This window comes from Rhinolophus ferrumequinum, chromosome 7 (genome assembly GCF_004115265.2).
Source record: "Rhinolophus ferrumequinum isolate MPI-CBG mRhiFer1 chromosome 7, mRhiFer1_v1.p, whole genome shotgun sequence".
NCBI lineage: Eukaryota > Metazoa > Chordata > Mammalia > Chiroptera > Rhinolophidae > Rhinolophus > Rhinolophus ferrumequinum.
The window spans coordinates 42,972,454-42,992,718 of record NC_046290.1 but is presented as its reverse complement, the minus strand read 5'-3'; the positions used below and the strand labels follow the sequence as shown (position 1 = coordinate 42,992,718).

Sequence of the window (20,265 nt, the reverse complement as noted above, 5' to 3'; positions counted from 1 at the left end):
ATTTACATTGGCAACACAACTGCTGCCATTTTTATTTGTGCCTTTCCTTTGTCACAAAGCAACCTGGCAGCTCTCTTCCACGTGTGATTTTTTGGCAAAGAAAATCCAGTACTGTTTTATAATGAGTATATCCTATTTCCGATTAAGAATCAGTGGTAAGCCTGTAGCAGAACTAAAGGGAAGTAGTTATCACACAATGGAAAATTCAGGTTAAATACTGTAGTTTTCGAAAAGCAAAGCAACAAACATTTCCATGTAGGGAAATATGTTTTTAAGTACTTTGCAGGGAAAAGCACCCAATAAGATTTTCTCTAATCCTCAGGGGCAATGATTAAAAGTGTTCTTATATTCATGATAAATAACTTCAAAATTTCTTACATATAGTTATAAACTATTTTACTTTCCAGAGAGGTATTTTCAAATCCGTCTGTCAATGAACCACTGTAATCCCCACCCCACCAAACCATCCACACCACCACGTGTATTTACCAGCCAGCTCTCAAATATTCATCATAGGGTGATAAGCTTACAGTCCAGTTATCTCTTTTTTTCCTTTTAGATCGTGTCTCTTCTCTTTTAGAGAACAGAGAAAACGTTTAATTTGTCAGATATCTTACTTATAAGAATTTTGCCACTAGATCTATCAAAGTATGAAGCTAATATAAATCATTCCCAATTATTTTTACATGGCAAAATCAAAATAAGAATTAGCTAGGTATTCTGACACCAGTTCTTAGGCTGAAGTGAGCACTAGATACTCCTGCTATAGTTCAACGAGTTTCTTAAAGAACATTTTTTTGCCTTTCCACTGGACCGTGACTCTGCATGATACCATGTTTTCCTAACTTAGAGAACAGGGTCTTGGAACAGAGCTACTTACTGGCTCATTCAAGCTGGTTGTTGTGCCCTTCATGGAACAGAGAAGTGGCAACAGCAGCTAAAATCAGATTCGGACTTACCAAATTCTTAATGCCATCTCTGTTTCCCGTTATATGGATAATTGAGACTTGGCTGTATTTGCCTTAAACTGAAATATAAAATTATCGTTCAAAATGCTCCAATTTATTAAATAAAATGTTTCAACAGAGAAAGTTTTCTATCTCCCAGAACTATTTGCTGGTTTGGAGTCAGTACTTGGAAAACTAGGCAAGTGATTTCCTTACAGTCAGAGCGCATTCAGAAGCTGCTGCCCTTAAATATACTGTACTCTAACTTAGCAGCTCACCGGAAAGCTCTCAGGAATGCCCACTGATATAGCCATGAATTTCTCTGAGTACAGTCTTATCTGTCCCTTCTAGTCCTAAAATAAGCATGCATAGGCACTGATACTACTCCATGTCTCCAAGCTGAGACATGCATGATGTGTGCTACAAAGTACATGTGAACCTAATTCCATACTTACATTGAAAATAGGAAGAAAAAAAAACCTTTCTTTTTCAGAAACTAGAATGCCACCCATAGGCTATCTACAAGTCATAAATTTCTAAATAAAAGTCATTAATTTCTAAATAAATTAATGATCCATTAATTTCTGAAATATTTAGGTATTTGGTGTCTCGTAGCCAGGATTTCAATTTCTGAAGTAGGAATCAGAAAATGTCTCATGTTATTGATAAGTGATATGGAAAATTCTGAATTGCACCTACAGAATATAACATACGCTAGGGCAATAGCCCGCGGTTGCATTACCTATGGAATAAACTCTCCTGCAAGAAAAGCAGTAATGTCTCATGAGATAGTCAAAGACCATTCTACAAATCTGGTCTGTTATAAGTTCCCCAAATATTTAAAATTATATGTATATGATCTGTTTTTAATAAAATCAATGATAAGACTTTCCTTTATAACATTTCTCTGCAGTGGTTAGAAACTGAATTTACTCAAAGATTGCAGAATTGGCTTCCTCCATGAATGAATGTAAAATTAGCTATGTCTACTGAAGAATAATTTTACATTTCAAGGTAAACAAAATGTTCAAAGTCAATTTCATGCTAACACTACAGTGACATTTAAGAGTGATACTCTGCTCTACTGTGTCAAGCTCAAGTGGAGGAGTAATTTATTTTAAATGCACATTAACATTTACCAGGGTAGAGGCTAGACCCAGGGGGTGTGGCCTGAGACCAAAACAAAATCCAGGATATCTGGTGTTTAGCTGATCTGTATGTCCTGTGTTATCCTTGACAATATCACAAAACTTGTGGCATGCCTCAGTCTTTCCAATTAGAAGCAGAACATTTGATACAACTGAGTGTGTATTTTAAAAAGTTACTTTGAAGTATTTCCTCTTAACATGGACAAGAATGCTAAAAATGAAAGAAAGAAAAGGCATAATGTGAAATGACACATGCTAAGTCCAAAGAAAACAAGGAAGCAGCACAACCAGAAACAGAGGTGAAAGCAAAGCTGGGTTAGTGTTCCTGAGTCTTGAACTGAGAGCTGTGGGTATCTTAGTTGTGCATTTCCAGAATGCTGGAGAGAGGAGTGTGAAGTAGAGGAATCCATGTATGCCATTAAATTTTTCCCCATAGATGGTGAGGGCTGAATGTTAGGGTAGGGAAGGAGCTGAGGGCAAAATATTAGGGTGATAGGTAAATACTTTTCGTATCTCTATTTTGAAAAATGCCAAATCTAAGAAGAAGATTGTAAGAGCCCTATAACTTTTATTTTATAAGTGACTACTTAGTGTAAAATCAGGGTACAATTTTGGAGCAAGAACTGATTAGAAAAGTATTCCAATCACTTCAGAAATATCCTGTTTTTATTAATTTACTAATTAAGGAAATAATTTCTCTTGCATGACGCATCTACAGAATTCAAGAGAAATAATTAATACTAGGAACTGGGCACAGTTTTCTTCCTGCAGTCTCTTTCTGGAACTACTCCAATATGAGATGAGTGGGTTTGTACAGATTTCAATGAAAATGTAATTTTATATCTGTATTATAAGTTAGAAGAAGGGATATTTGTACTTTTCTACCCGATTTATATTTTACTGGTTATTATTTTAAGTGTGCCAGCACAGACTAAGTCACAGCTTCTGCATCGTTGACTAACAGATTTAAAATAAAAATTTGCTGACACTTCCTGCATCACAGATGTTTAACTTCTGCGCCAGAGATTAGATGTGGACCTTTTCAATGTGGTGACACCAAATCAGAAGGCAGTCAGATGAGTTAATGGGTTAAAAAAAAAAAAAGCTAAGCAAACACAGAGCTCAACTAGGTAAACACACTGCATGCAGTGGCTGGAGACTCTGCAGAGAGGATTCAAAATGCACTACAGTTCATTAATATTCTGTTGTACAGATAAAACATGGATCACATCTAATGAATGTCACAAATAACCCTTCTCTTGCACTCTAATCCATTGTCATGTCTTCTATTATTCAATGCAGACAGTGGCCTTTCTTTAGAAAAAGACAGCGTGGGGATAAACAAACAGTAAGAGAGAAAGAAAAAGACAGACACACCATGGCCTGCTGACACATTCTTTCCAAATGAGCTGTTAAGATGTTTCCAGCACTGAGGTTTAGTAACTTTAAATATGCAGCAATGCTTTTCCTCTGACTGCAACGCAAAATGCAGGGTCTGGGTTTCCACATTAGCTGAAACCAAATGCCATGCATTTAAGACATGTTCCTCCACCTCACACTGCAGTGCTCTGAAGCTGTCAGTACAAACAAATGCTAAATAGCTATTGGTCGCAGGAAAGCGAGTGCCATGCAGAAAGCATTAAAATATTAAAGACAGACAATACTTACTCCAAGGTCAGACCCGGAATCTGTAGCCTTTCCCGCTGGGCTTTCATGGTTGTTATATGTTACCACACTGTATTGTAACCATGACACACACTCCCCTGCCAGCGTCCCGGTGATGACAGAGAGCCAAAACGAACCTCTATAAAGGACTGGACTAACAATCTCTCGAGGGGGAGGAGATCCTGCAAGTTTGGGTCCTTCCACCTCTAGCTGTAATCAAGAGATGTCAGCCGCTTTGCTGAGGTTAACGGCAGTGCACACTGCACTGATTTCGTTAAGGGAATGAGGCTTTCAGCTCTGCATATCAAGTAATTGGTTTCTGATTTTTTTTTTTTTTTAAAGAAAGTCACTCCACTCACAGACCCAGTTTTCACCTCACTGAAATGAAAAGTCCTTTTCACCAGGCAGACTGGAAAAAATAAATACATAAAGCAACAGTATCATACTTGTAAAAGAGTTTATCTCTCCAACCCTCGACAATTCCCCACCTCCCAGTGATGATATCAAGTAGAATTCGGCCATCCAGAGGAAGTTCGGCTTACTCTTGGTGGAATTAACAAAATCACTCATGTTCCACAGGAAAGACATGGGGAATGGTGCCCAGTGAAAATAATGACATTTTTTTTCTATATATGGCAATCACCAGAAAGAGGAATAAACTAAGTGCATTCACTTGTGGGAAGTTGAACTCTGAGGCAAAGACTTGTGTGAACAGGCAAAACCCTACAATGGGAAAATACCAACTGGAAACATAAGTGACAGGAGCTTACATTTCTATTTTTAAAGCTGATTTTTAAGAACATCGCAATGCTACATACTTTACAAAATGAATCATATGTGAATAAGGAAGGAAAGGGAGAACATATATTTTGAAAGCCTGAAAGTTTCATCCTGTATTTATTCAAGGAACCCAATTTTTCACAGTGTTCATAACTGGGACTGAATGTACTTCTATTGTCATGTATGAAGAACATATCTGACTCACTTCCTCTAATGCATTTTAAAATGTTTTAAAATTTGGCAACCACTGGTTTGTTGAGAAGAAATACTAAAACAAATTAGAATTTTATTTTTGCAAGAATTCTAATTTTCGAGCATCTGCTGTCCACACACCCATAGCCAAGCTGTGGTAAAACAATTGTTCTCAAGTAGGTCCATTTAAGGCCATGAAGTGAAACTCCATCTTTTCACAGGTGAAGAAACGGAGGGCACATCATTGATGGCAGGGCTAGGATTACATTGTGGTGTGTTTACTTTCATCCCAAAGGCCTTCGTAAGTAGGGATGCCATGTGCAGTTGTACAGGTTGTGCCCTGCACAGAGGTGCTAGGAAAAGAGGAAAGTAAGGAAGCAAAGAGGAAGCTTTACCATGGTTCTGGATTGCTTTAACCCCATTTCTTCTCATTTTCACAAAAGTCACCTTCAACTCTGCACCCATCTAGAGGGTCACGTTTTTTGAATTCTACAAATGTACCTGTGGGCTAGAGGAGGTACATGTGATAATCCTAGAACCCTTCTTTAAATCCTAACCTACCAAATTGCTCTGGGGTATTTGTTCATCTCAATTAAGAATCAACTTCTCCTGTTGCAGGCTCACAGAACTAACCAGCCTCCTCCCTTTCAGAGCCAACAAATCCACACTGAGCACAGTCACTGGTTAGTGACCATAAAGACAGACAGAAATGCAAACAAACAACTATAATTAATATAAAAGCCTAACAATAAGAAGAAATAAAGTTATAATGGAAAACAAGGAGTGATCAACCTTGTCCCCCATTCTATCCCTCCCCTCCGAAGCTTCTTTGTAGTGTAAAATATTGGGAATCTCACCACTCTTTCCACCTAAACCACCCTGATTCAAGATACACCATGTCTTGGCTAGATTACTGTAACTTCCTTCTAACTAATCTCTCTACTTCCCTCCATACCCACTACTCTTTGTTGGCCACACAAACTCCAGAATGATCTTGGCCAGAATACATCACTCCTCTATTCAAAACCCTCCAGTAGCTTCCCTCTTATTCCAAGTAGAAGTCAAAACTTAGTAATGTTGGTCAAAAAAAAAAAAAAAATGGATAATCAAGCAGCAATAGAAATGATAATAATAATGTACTAAAATATATCAAATATTTAAAGCAATGAGTTAAAGGACATAAGGAAGAAAGGAAGCAGGAAGGTCAGGAAGCAAGCAAGCAAGGATTACCTTTATAAGACATTAGGGAACTAGTCTATTAATTTTGAAAACTGATAAAGGGAAAAAAAAATCAAGCATTTATCCTGGTTTCCCTGTGAATTGTGGACATGGTAAGAACTCTTGGTAAGAACTCCCACCTCATAGATGGGAAAATGATTCTCTTCAGAGAAGTATTCCAACCCATAAATAAATAAGACAAAATTAGAACATCACCATTTTTCAAATCCTAATAAATCAATGGATCTAGGCTATGACCATCAATGACTGCTGTCACCACAAAGAGAGAGACAACTGGTCATTATATGAAGTGTGATTAAACAATATGGTGAATGTGTAAATTTAAAAAAAAGTATTACAGTTAAAGACACATTGCCATCAATCTCCCTCAAAATACTCCCTCTCACTTTGAACATACTTATCCCATTGTTCTTGCCACTTTCTGAAGTAGTTATGGAAGTCCTCTTTCGTGAGTATCTTTAGTTGTGCTGTCGTGGCTGCCTCAATGTCCTGAATCATTTTGACTTTGGGGAAGAGCCAGAAGTCACACAGTGCCAGGTCCGGTGAATAAGGTGGATGAGAACACACCATAATGTTTGTTATTTGACAGAAATTGGCATATACCAGAAGTGATGTGTGACACGGAGTGTTGTCATGATGGAGGATGATTTACAGCACACTTTAAAACACACCTCTCAACTGTAGCTCACACACGACTGACTGCACCGAACCAGTTAAAACTTATCACACACTGTTACTAAGGTTCCATGTGCTGCTTCCTGTATTGAAGATCCCTGCCTTTCCGTTGGATGGCACTCAGCAACAGCATTCACCATATTTGTTGATCACAATGGAAAGGCTCGGTGTCACACATTGCTTCTGGTACAGCAATTTCTGTCAAATAAAAACATTACAGTGTGTCCTCATCCACCTTAAGCACAGGACCTAACACCGTGCGACTTCTGGCTCTTCCCCAAAGTCAAAATGACTATGAAAGGTAAACATTTTCAATCAATTCAGGACATTGAGGCAGCCACGACAGTGCAAGTAAAGACAATTACAAAAGAGAACTTCCAGAACCGCTTCAGAAAGTGGCAAAAATGATAGGGTAAGTGTGATCGAAACAAGGGGGAGTATGTTGAGGGGCATTAATGACAATGTGTCTTTTACTGTAATAAATTTTATTTTATTTGAATATTCACTGTATTGTTTGATCACACCATGTATGCCTCTTGATGCAACACATATGGAATAGTCTTACCAAAAAAGCCATAAACCCTGGATAACAAAAAAGCCTCTTGATCAAAATATCAATTTACAGGAAATATAGGGACAAAGGAATGTGTGAAGCAATATCACAGAGATGTGAGCACCAAAAGCTAGACTGAGCAACATTGCTGCTCTAGCAATGACCTGGTTTCTTAAACAAAAATTTTCAAAGTGAGGACATAAAAGCGATAGAGGAAGAACCTAAACATTAAAGAAGACTTACAAGACATATCAACTAATTGCAGCATATGAACTTTTGGGGTGCTGATATCAAACAAATTATAAACCAAAAACATAATCAAATATTTAGAAAATGTTTTATATATATATAGATAGATAGATAGATAGATATAGATGTATATATATGTGTGTGTATATATATATATGGGTATATATAGATATATAGATATATACACATACACGCAAACACAAAAAAACAAACATACACATACATACATACACACACACCAGCCTTGAACATATATATATATTAAATATATATGTGTATATGTGTACACATACACACAGGGTATCTGATAATACTAACCAATTATTTTTTAGTACAGGGATCAGGATCACTTTTAATTCCCTATCTTTTAGAGATACATACAAAAATATTCAAAGTTAAAATAGTAAGTTCAGGCTTTGCTTCAAAATAATCTGGGGAGGGAACGTAAGATACAATGCATTTAAAAGAAAAGTGTCCATGAGCTATTATTTACGAAACGTGGGTGCTGGTAGGTACGGGGTTCATTATACTCTTGTCTCTAGCACATGTCTGAAATACCGTCTAATAAAAATTTGAAGACGACTTCTTTCTTACCATGCCTCCAAAGCTCCGTGTGACACATACACTCCCACCCTCCCTGGCCTCCTGCCCTGCAGCTCTCACCCTCACGCTTTGCCATTTGTTCTTCACGTACACCAAGCACAGGCCTACCTTTGGGCCTTTTCACTTCCTGCTTACTCTGCCTGGAGCTCTTTTCCCCAGAGACTTTCAAGTGTCCTGTTTCAAACTGCAGGCCTTCCCCACACATATCTTTCCTTCTCCTCACCCCGCTGTGGTTTTCTCCTCAGCACTTACCATAATTTGAAATATTTTTTATTTGTTTATTGTCTCTGTCCCTATAAGAGTAGGCTCCAAGAAGGTAAGTGTATTGTGTGTATCCCCAGTGCCAAGAACAGGTCACATAGGTATTCAATAAATATCTGCTGAAAAATGAATGAAGGACCCTTCCTACATTGCTGGATCCACCCAGTTAAGAGACTTGCCCTCCCTTTCCTCATACGTATAGCTCTCCGCAGTGTCAGCTGACTAAAGGGTTCCAACAGTGACCTCAGAGAGTGCCCTCCAAGAACCTGGAGAATCGGGACATGTTCAGTTACCACAGGAGGACCCAGAAAGGCCCCTGCTGGCTGGAAGGCACACACTAAGGACTAGCTATGCACACGCACGTGCAGAGGAGGAACCTAAGTTACACTTGAGCAGTGCACTACACTGCATTTTAGAGAGAGCTGGGTGATGAGAGGACACTGGGGTGTTCAGACATGCACACAACAAAGCCGAAGGTAAACAGCCTTCTACTCTTACAGGAAGGAACACCCTGGTCACATGAATGGTGGCAATATGGGTGTTGAACAAATCCAGGGGCATGCCTTAAGGTTGGGCCTTTCTAGGTGTTCTCTAGAGTAGTGGTTCTCAACCTGGTCTGCAGACATGTTTGGTTGTCAGAACTGGGAGGGGGTCGCTGCTACTGGCATCTAGTAGATAGAGACCAGGGATGTTTCTAAATACCCACAATGCACAAGACAGCTCTCCACAATGAGGAATTATCCAACACAAAATCAATAGTGGTGCTCTAGAAACCCCGCTTTAAAGATGGGGTCAATTTCTGTAGGGCCCTCAGTAACATTAAGCAGTTGAAAACATCTTGGTTCAGATTTCATTGCCTTCAGCTGAGGAAAAATAAACAGCAGTCTTACTATTTCATTTCTCATTCTGTATTTTCTTCTATCAGCAATGCTACTAACCTAAGTATATCCACATGCTTCTGTCCTGTTTTCAGGGGGGAACGGCTTTTTATAGCCAGAGCCCCAGAAATGTCTCAAAGTCACAGAAACTTAATTGCTAGGGTACCCATGCTATGGGTAGATATGGAATTCTGCAAAGCACGATGACCCAAACTACATACAAAATGATCTCCACAGTTGTTCCAAGGCTATCGTTGAAGGGGTGGGCTCACAAGTCCAGCCAGGTATGTGGATCTGAGGCACATGGGCAGATGGGATTTAAACATAAGGGTTTTGACTCCTCAGATGAAATTCAAAGAACAGATCTCCCCAGTCCAACATGTCCTCAGTTTTTTCCAGCTCTAAATTCAAGGCTTCTGCAAGAAACTTATAAAACCCTAAGGCAAGAATGATGGTAAGCATCACTCTCCTTGAATGTTTAATTATTTATATATTCTTAAAAAGGCATGTGTGGTCAAGGAGGAGAGGAAAGAAGCAGCAGCAGCAGAAGATATATATATATATATATATATATATATATATATATATATATATATATATATGGTGGTAGGCAGAATAATAACCACTCTAAGGATGTCATAATCCTCCGAATTTGTGAACAGATTACATGGCAAAAGGGACTTTGCTGATGTGATTAAATTAAGCATCTTAAGGACATTTTTCTGGATTATCTGTGTGGGTCCAATGTAATCACAAGGGTCCTCACAAGGGAAAAGAGAAAGGCAAGAGCACCAGAGTCAGGTAAGGCAATGTGACAGAAGCAGGGGTCAGAAAGAAGGGGCCTCTAGGGACTGTAATAGGGAGGGCACAGATTCTCCCCAGAGCCTCCAGAAAGAATGCAGCCTTTGATTTTAGCCCTGTAAGATCCATTTCAGACCTCTGACTCCCAGAACTGGACGATAATAAATATGTGTTGTTTCAAAATACTAAGTTTGTAGTAATTTGTTACAAGAGCAGTAGAAAACTAATAGGTAGATAATCAAACTAATATGAACACTGACTATTGATTTAAGCAAAAAAAAAATCATACTATAACAGTGATATAACTATTTGGGGTAGTCGGGGAATAGAAAAATGAGGTAGAAGAGGTAGAATAAGAGTTACGTTCTCATGTTCCACAATAGGAAGTCAATATATAATGTACGTAATTGATAAATAAAAAAGAGCAGCATAAATGCATTACTGTGAACTGTGGAGGACATGATGAAAAGAAAGGGCCCTGGGACTTGAAGCAGTTCTCTGGGGGAAGCAGGCCTGGGGTGGGAGTGGGGAGGCAGATCTCCACGGTCTTTCACAGGTCTGGGAGCAACTTTTAAAATTATACATATACATTATTTTGATAAGAATAAAATTAAATTTAAAAAGAAAGAAAAGCTGACTGCCTGTCATACCAGTAATTCCTTGCTGTAGGACTGAATTTTGTTCTACTCACTCATGTTGAAGCTTTGCCTAATTTCCACGCACTGGTTATCTACTACAGAACCAACAGGGACAAGGGCAGAGTTGAGTGTGAATGAGAGTTGAGTGTGAATGAAACTGATTACGCCATGGATCAGGCCATGTTGAAGCTGGATACCCAAACTTTCCAGTTATGCAATCCAACAAGTCCCTTCTCCTAGGCCAACTTGAGTTGGATATTCTCACTTGTGATAGTAAAGATTACCAAGTGATACAACCAGAAAGCTCTGTAAGCTGTACAAATAATTTCTTTAGTTTAACCACTTTCCTGTCTATAATGCAAGAAAATAAAAGCGCTAATCAAACGACAGAACCTTAAGACCTAATTATAATACGTACTGCAGTAGTACTACTTGTGATGGCCCTTACCTGGAAATTACCCAAATGCCCATCAACAGTAGACTGGCTAATAACACAGGGGCACATTTACATAATGGAATGCCACACAGCAATGAGAATAAATGACCTACAACTATATAGCAAGACGGGTAAATCTTACTGATATGATGTCGAGGAAAGGAAAGTGTAACTACAGGAATGTAAAATGGTGCCACCAGTGTGGAAAACAGTATGATAATTCCTCAAAAAGTTAAATAATGACCATATGATTCCACTTCTTGGGGGGAGGGGCATATATATGCACAACTTGTGAAAGCAGAGACGTGGACAGATATTTGTACAATCATGTTCATAATCATTATTCACAATAGCCAAAAGGTGAAAGCAGCCCAGGTGTCCTTTGACAGATGAATCAATAAAGAAAACATGTTATATAGAAAAATGAAATGTGATTCAGCCTTAAAAAAGGAAGGTAAATTTGATATACACTGCAGCATAGATGAACTTTGATGATATTATGGTAAGTAAAGTAAGACAGCCACCAAAGGACAGATATTGTGTGACTGCACTTAAATGAGGTGCCTAGAATAGTCAAATTCACAGAGACAGAAGAAAGTCGAATGGTGGTTGCCAGGGGCTGGCGGGGCGGCGCATGGGAAGTTAGTGTCTTATGGGTATGAAGTCTCAGTTTGGAAAGATGAAAAGGTTCTGTGGATGTACAGTGGTGACGGTTGCACAACAATGTGAAGGTTCATAATGGCACAGAGCTATACATTTAAAAATGGTTAGAATGGTAAATTTTATGCTATGTATATTTTATCACAATTAAAAAAGAAAAGAAAAAGGAAGTGTACCTATCCTGTGACTCAACTTACATGAAGTTTAAAATCAGACCAAACCAACCTATACTACTACACGTCAGGATAGTACGTAGTTATGGGGGTGGAGTGGGGCAGTGTTTGGTTGGTAGTCACCGGAAGTATGAAGGGCGTTTCTGAGGTACAAATAATGTTATTTCTTGCTCTAAGTGCTGGTTACACCAATGTGCTCAGTTTATGAAAATTCCTCAAGCCCATGAATTTGGGGATTCCTCAAAGTCTCAAGCTGCATCTCTCATAAAAGCAAAGAAGGTATTTTAGAGATTTTACAACTTTCTCACAAACTTCTCATATAAACTCCCTCTTTTAAAAATGTTATTTATACTGCATCATCACTCCAGGCAGGATTTGAGACAATACATACAAATATACACATACAGTACTCAATAATTATTTGTTACATTAATAAATGAAGCAAAGAAAAACAGTAAATCAGAAATAGAGAAAATAGAAAACGAACAAAATAAACAAGTCCATGGGAAAATAGGAAGCCAAATGTACAGAAAATACAGAATCCTAAAGTAAATGGGTAAATTTTATGGAGCTCTCTGGGACCAAAATAATTATTACTTGCCCAAATATGTAAGTTTCTCAGTTAGCAAGTGATTGAGCCAGGATTTTAAATCAGAATTTCTGAACCCAATTACTTCATTGTTTTTATATAGTATATTACAATTTCCCAGATCATAAAATATAGACAGTGAGTTATTTGACAAAATTATTCCAGGAGTATTTTTCTAGGTAATATATTCAACATATTAATTCACATCAAAAATTGATTTTCAATAGCATTTGGGGAAATATAATGCATAAAGTCAGATATAAGGTAAGCTAGGGGTTCTTGTTGAAAAACTCTGAATGTCAAAAATGGCCAACAGACAAAAATATTAAATTAAATGACACAGGACTTGTCAAAAAGTTTCACAAACTATAAAATAATCTCTAGAGGTGATAACTAATGCAAGAGCTCTTCTATTTCCACACTCAGCAACACCACGGTTATCATCTCCTATTCCAACAGATTATCGGGGTATAGAGTATAGCACTATCCTTCCTATTTTCCATTTTTGTTAACTGCTTAATTACATGTGGCCTGATCCATTCTCAGCCATACCATCTTCTTTCAGGAGCTTAACGCACATTAGCAGAGAAAGGACCTCTTTAATAAGCGGTTCTAATGATGTCTGATATCTTAATAAATTTTTGATTTTCAAGTTGTAAATTACATAACTAAGATTTTTCCACAGTTGACATTCCATGAGAATTTTACAAATAGATGCAAAATCCCTCCACTCCCAGAATTCTAGATGACCACCGAACACAAAATGGCATCTGTTACACCCCTGTCCTCCACAGTACTAGCATAACTGTGCCCTTCACAGCAGACCACATTCTGAACCCTTAATGTAGGAGACATCAATGGTGTGGATTAGGGATGAGAGTTGCCCCTTTTCCGCTTCAAAGAGAAAAAGGAGAGAAACCAGACCACATTTCTGAGACTAGGGAAGGAAAAGATTTTCTCATTGATCCAGAGCATAGGGTCTTCTTAATAAATCACAGAAGAGTATTTTTTTAGTCTAAGACCAAGAGTGGTCAAGTCAGAATTTCAGAGAACTAAAAGAGAAGATTTACAAATACAAGAAAAATCTTATCTTTTAAATAGGAGGGGAGAATGGTAAATTTATAGCTGTTGAAAGAAAAAAGGAAGAATTCAAACAAGCATCAGTGAATTTTAAACATAAAAGTCCACATGCAGTAGTTAAGCTCTTTTAGGGAAATGTTATCATGAACATTTATGGACATCAGGTTTTGAAAATGTTTAAAGAAGGGGCACCAATGTTTGCATCATCGCTGAAGGTCTACATTTTTCTTTTAAAAATGCTCATGTTTCTGAAACTTCTTCTCCCAGCATATTGTACACAATTTCAAGTCAAACATACCCTTTAGTTATTATGAAATATTATGATGACCCATAAGTATGTGTTTTTCTGCCATTTGAAGTCATGACAACAAAATATTAGATTTATATCTCTGGGTGCAATGCCTGCCATGGAGACTAGCAGAGTGATGAAAAAACGAATGTCACTTCTTAAATTGCATGTTTGGTAACTATCATTCTTTCAACAAACATTTATGCAATACCTACTATGTACAAAAATACTGGAAATAAAAAAAATAGTATTTCCTAATTTTATTATAAAATGTTTTCTTGGCCAAAAAATAGGATTTTATGGAGAAGGTTTTATTGGCTATATCCTGGGAGAAGAAAGGGAGGGAAAGAGGAAGGAAAGGAGGGAGGGACAAGTTGATCAAAACTGATTTGCCTTAACAATGGATCTTATACTGATTTTCAGCCTGATATTCCAAGTTCTACTAAACAGTAAAACAGGTAAAATAAAAGACTGATGTTGGCTTTGTGGTCACCACATCTGCTTGGACTTCACATTTTTATGTGAGCAGAAGAGAGAAATGAGGCCTTACTCCTGCTTATTCTAATTAGCCAAGCAACATAAAGAGACTTTCGTGTTGTTGTTAATGTGATATTTTCACATCGTTGTCACTGTGTTATTTTAAAAGTTTTTAAAAGAGTGTGTCCTGTCTCAGGGCCTTCACAGTCAACTACGTTTTGCAGCTTGTAAGAGCTGCCCTCCAAGTACAAAGAAGTTGGACCTTTTTGGCATTATGAATCCAAAGAAGAAAACCAAAGAGAGAATGCAGTGCAAAACACAAATTTTTTGTTTTCATCCCCTGAAAATCCTTCTCCAATTCCCATCCCTTCCACAAATAACTAAATAAAATTATAATCTTTCGAGGCAAATATAGCACCTTTTCAGGAACATTAAGAATTGCTGAAATATGCGTCTTACAGAACCTGAAGATCAACGAACTTTGCAAGAATATCTAGTGATCACTAAGGTGTACATGGAGATGGGTCACTGAACACACAAAGTGCATTCCAGATTAATATGCTAAAAAACACATTTTAACTTATTGACTTTCTCCTGAGCAGAACTTGAATACATTTTAAAATTTGTAATATTTGGGTTGACCATAATTATTATCTTCTAAAGAATTGCTAATTGTAATTTTTATGTTTTTCTTTTAGTCAAATTTTATTTAGGAGAAAGTTATTTCCAAAACTTCTTAAAACATTATTAATTTCTAGTATTGTACTACAACATTTAACACTTATGTGTCAATTTCACACACTTCCATCTAGGTATTAGCATTCTTATCCCCATTTTTACAACTGAAGAAAGAGATGTAGTAATTAACTTGTCCAAGCTTAGCCAGCTAGGAAGAGAAGAGAAGCTTTAATATTATGCTTTGGATAATTTACTGAGATTGCGTTCTATAGCCTAATAAGGACCAATTTGATGACTGCTCATTAAGTATTGGAAGGTAGAGTGGGAAGACACAGTCTACATTAATAGTGTATATGCCATGTGGGGCGGCCTGTGGGGTCTCTGCTCCCGCTCCCCACATAAGAACACAGGATATGGTGAGGCCAAAAAGAAACGCCCACGGAGGCATAGGTAGGGAGTCATACCACTATGGTCTCACTGGAGGCTGGGTTCACACGACGTGCGACTGGCTGTCCGCTTTGCTGCCAACCGACCGACTCTCCTCTCCTCCACTCCACTCCCCAGCGCAGCCCCGGCAGTTATATTAGTGGCCAATGGCTCAAGGGTTACAGCTGACGGCCAACGAGCCACAGCTGATGGCCTTCTACTGCCCGAGCCAGCACCTTTCCACGTGAGGCCGAGAGCCTGGAAACTGCTCTCTGGGGCTCTGTCCCCACAGTATAACATTCAATAAAGATCCATTCAAGTCCTAATTAACTTTATTTGTATTTTCTTGACCTAATGCTGATAACATTGTGTTAAAACACCTGCTCCCTCTGAAAAAGCAAGTGACTCTTAGAACAGTATACTGAATATTTTTGTTTTTCAGGTTTGTTGAAGGGCATCATGTTTCTGAACTAAAAAGTATACTTGTGGAAGGTTGACATGACATCTTACTCATTTCCTAGCACATTCTCTGTCACATAGTAGTTATTCAGACTTTATTGATCTGAATTCAGACCTTTCCTCTTTCCAAAATAAATAATTATCTTCATCCTGTAATGGTATATTTGTTTCTAATCCCCATTATTTTCATACTCAACGATTTTACTCAAAAAATTTGTTTGCCCCCAATATTCTTCCCCTTGATATTAATTCTTATTTATAAAGACTTTATACATTTTGAATTATTCTACTTGTTTTTTTGGGAGAAGGAGATAATACCTAAAGTTTCTTTCTTGGTCAGCCCTCTAAAATTTAAATATATATAAAGGATCTATGATTTCAACTGCTTGAGGAGCCCTATGACAAAACAGAACTGCTCAAATTTTATCTTGGAAAAAAATGCCTTTCTTCTAGTTTAGTTAATGAAAATATTCACCTCAATATAAATATCACTTGCTCAAAGAAGTATCCCTTGACCTTTCAATCTAAATTAGACCCACAATTATCCTCACCTAGAACATTCTGCCTTTTTCCTTCAGAGCATCTATCACAATCAGAATACATTTTAAATAACATATTAATATAAACCCCCTAAGGGCAGGGACCATGCCTTTTCTGTTCACCATTTTATACTAAATGCTTAATTAGCACAGTGCTCAAACATAGGAGAATTCCATAAATACTCGACAAAGCAAGAGTTAATTAACAGTTAACAAAGATAACTCAAAGTATAGTCACAGGCTATTGGGTGAAAGCATTAACGTCAACTGGAGATTATGTCTAGAAGGCTTAGTTACCATTCTGAATTAGAGAAATCAGAACTACTCTGCGTTATCTTGAGAAGTCCAACGTGCACTCCGTCCAAGCCAGTGATGCAGATGGCATCATCTGTGGATAGCAATAATAGTCATGTCACTGCTCCCGAGGAAAGCTGAGAGGTACCTTGAGAGAGAGGCTGAAATGCTCTGCTCTGCCCTGGACCAGGGGTGGGTGTGGGTGGAGGCAACAAAAAGGCTTTGGGTAACGGGAGGTGGGAGAGTAGAAGTATAAAACCACACATTTTGATAGTTCTGTCATCATGCCAAAGAGCAGAAAATTCCTCAAGAAGAATCTCTCGTGACATTAGACATTTATATGTGGATACCAGCAATTTCTTACCCCTTCCCACTTAACCTAAAATCTGGTATCAGATTGTATCTCATCATCCCCACACTGCAACAGAACTTGGGCTTTGGTTCCATGATAATCCAATTCACAGTGTGGCCTGGGTTCTGAACTCTGCCTCTCCTTTCTGTCTGCTCAGCCAACTTGGGAGCTCAGCCTTTGAGCATGTTTGAGTCCTATGAACCCCCGTCTCCTTCATCAGATCACCTGCTTCTTTACAAAGGTGATACTCAGAAGGAGATGGGACTTGAGACATTTGCCCTGTGGATAAGAGGGACAGTCACCTCATATGAGAAGCCTGTCAACTAGATATCCTACTTGCCTTCATCTCTTGCAGGGAAGAGAAACAAAAAAAATTGAGTCCTCTGACTGCACAAGATAATTAAATCTTTACCAATTTCAGTCCCAAGCTGCCTCCTCATATCACAGGTTACTGCCTCTAAGAGGAGATTTCTTGAGACCCAACATTAAGACATGAAATGTACCCATGATCTCAAATTCAAATTAAAATTTAACTTTCTTTTCCTGAGGAGCCCAAACAGACTTTGGTAACATGTACAACAAGGTTTAAGGGTTATTCTGTCTCCTGCCATAGAAAATGCCTGGCAGGTTGGGCAAGGATTACGGCAGCGAAGAAACTGTCCTACGGAAATTTCACTATAATAATTCTTCTAGAAAGAAAAAACTGCAGGGGAAAGTGCTGTTGAGTAGTATAGTGAGTGGGAGGCTAGCTGCCAATATCTAGATGGCAAAGTAGAAAGCTTAAAATACTTGAAATCCCTAAGTAATCAGAGAATAGCGTAAACCCGTTCCCTGGTGATTTCCATCAAAGTACAGACTTGAAATTTGATGTGCTTTATGAGAAAAGGCAGAAGAGACAAATGTTCATACATTTATTTTTGTGCAGAGATTGATACAGTATAGGAATTAGCAGGAAAAGCTGCATTCCTTTATTCCAACGTTCCTTTGACAGGTCAGGATCAGGCAGAAACTCAGGTCTCGTTCAAATGCTACAGGGACTGTAAAAATCATTCCGGATATATATATATATATATACGTATATATATATATATATATATATATACGTATATATATATACGTATATATATATATACTTGTTTTTTACCATTTTACCATTTATATATATATATATATATATATATATATCCTGAATGATTTTTACAGTCCCTGTAGCATACACATACACACACACACACACACACACACACACACATACATACACTTTCCAGAACCCTACTTCTTCTAGGGCAGAAACAACGCTAAAGAATTCAGAGGTGAAAAGAATTAGTACGTCATAAAAAATAGGAAAGAAAAATAAAATACTCTTATATTGACTGTGCCTCAGAGAATTTACTCACATACAAGTAGTTAAATTTATGAAGCCAGTTACTAGGAACCTCATAAATACTGGGTCTATGATCAAGCTGTAATCATTCATTTTATTTACATTTCATGAGGGGGCACTAAGGTAATGATCTTCAAAGGATCTCACTGCAGCCAATGAAAAAGGAAGTGGACTTCCTAAAGGAGGAGGGCACAAAAAAGGAATGCCATTTGTCCCAAAGGCACAGAATTCTTAAAAATCATCTATTTAAAAAGTTACTCTGTGTTTTAATGTGTTTTGCACTCTTAACTGCATTCTAAATTATTTTTACTCCACACATTACATGTGAGGTAAGACCTGAATCTATCCGACTAAAGAATTTAGAGTGAACTTTGAGCATTACGTGGGAAACAAACTTCCATGAAATAGAGGCTGCAACAGTCCTTTCCAAAGCATCTAGAACATTCACTATATATATTACCACTTGTCATTTACTATTGGCGAAATCCATGACAACCTTTCAGGCACTTCCATGGCAACTTGAATAGCTGCACCAAAGGGCAGAACAGCAATACATTGAATAAAACATCCTGTGCCTGCATCATTCCTTTGAAGGCTGTCAGCCATACATTTTGAATAACCTGAAATGAAGATCAAAAGGGAACAGAATTCATTTATTTATTTATTTTACCTGAGGCAGTGAATGAAAAGAAAGTAAAATTTAGGATTTTTTTTAAAAAAATGTTTAAATTTAGGCCAACATCGTACTTAGTTCCTCAGATCCATAAAGTTCAATAATTGCATCTAAGTCACTAAGCATGACATGGAGGTATAAAATTGAAGCCAAAGCAACAAAAACAGTTAAAGAGGAATAAAACCAAACAGTCCTTCGGCTCATTTCTTTCCTTCTCAGTCACTTTCGATCTGACCTTCCACAGACACACTTCCTCTTTTATTCCAGTCATGATCAGCTCCTCAATTCTCTTCAATAATTTCAGCTGGAGAGTGCTTCCTTCTCTCCAGTGGGGATTCCCTGGGAATCGTTTATGTTGCTCCCTCTTTTCTCAAGCACATTTTAAAGACAGGAAGAACGTGATGGAACTCAAGATGGGAAGGAGAGGAAAAGAGAGGCTGAGGCTGCGTTATTTTGAAACTATTCCATCTAACATGTAGATATTAGTTGGATATACGCCTTGTAAGCCATCTTTTTATACAGATTTAAAGGAACAGGGCTAAAGAAAACTAACTGAAAGATAAAAAATGGTTGCTGAATAGTTTCATACAAACCTACTATGCAAATTTAATGGCACCATTTCAACACCTGATATGACTAGATAACTGATTCTCTGTAAAAGAAAATACAACTATAATAAGATTCTGTATATAGAATATAACAATTTCCTAATTGATATACTAAATATGATCCCAATTTTACAACGCTGAAAGATTTTCCTACTTTTGAGTGGCAGTACCTGCTCCTGCCCTCCCTGGGTGGCCTGAGCCTTGGGGACTTCCATCTCTGATGACCTGTGCCGCACAAGGCAACCATAGCAGCTGCACTGAGCCAGGCATTTTGATAGCCTCCATGGGGCTCAGAGATTAGGACCCAAGAGGTTCTGGATTACCCTGAAGACAATTTTCCTGAGAGTATGTATTAAGTCGGACCCTGTGGAGCAGCCTGAGAACTCACTCATTATTTATAGCACAGCTTCACTGGGGAAATGTATTCAGAAGTTTTAAACAACCAATCTGACTGTGAACTGTTAAAAACAAGTTCATTTGAAAACCTGAGATTGTTTATGAAAACGCAATTAAAAACGA

At 37.9% G+C, this 20,265-nt stretch overlaps 1 protein-coding gene across 7 annotated transcripts in view; it reads right to left on the bottom strand.

Moving 5' to 3' along the window:
* Positions 1 to 20,265, bottom strand: part of MAST4 (microtubule associated serine/threonine kinase family member 4) — a 390,562-nt gene that overhangs the window by 196,480 nt on the left and 173,817 nt on the right. The window contains exon 1 of one of the 7 annotated variants that reach the window (XM_033110324.1): positions 3,764 to 3,982. The exons of the other annotated variants lie outside the window; for them this stretch is intronic. Coding sequence (XP_032966215.1) covers positions 3,764 to 3,810 — 47 coding nt within the window. The 5' untranslated portion in view covers positions 3,811 to 3,982. Of the gene's footprint in view, positions 1 to 3,763; positions 3,983 to 20,265 lie in introns of those variants that run through there. 7 annotated transcript variants of the gene reach the window in all.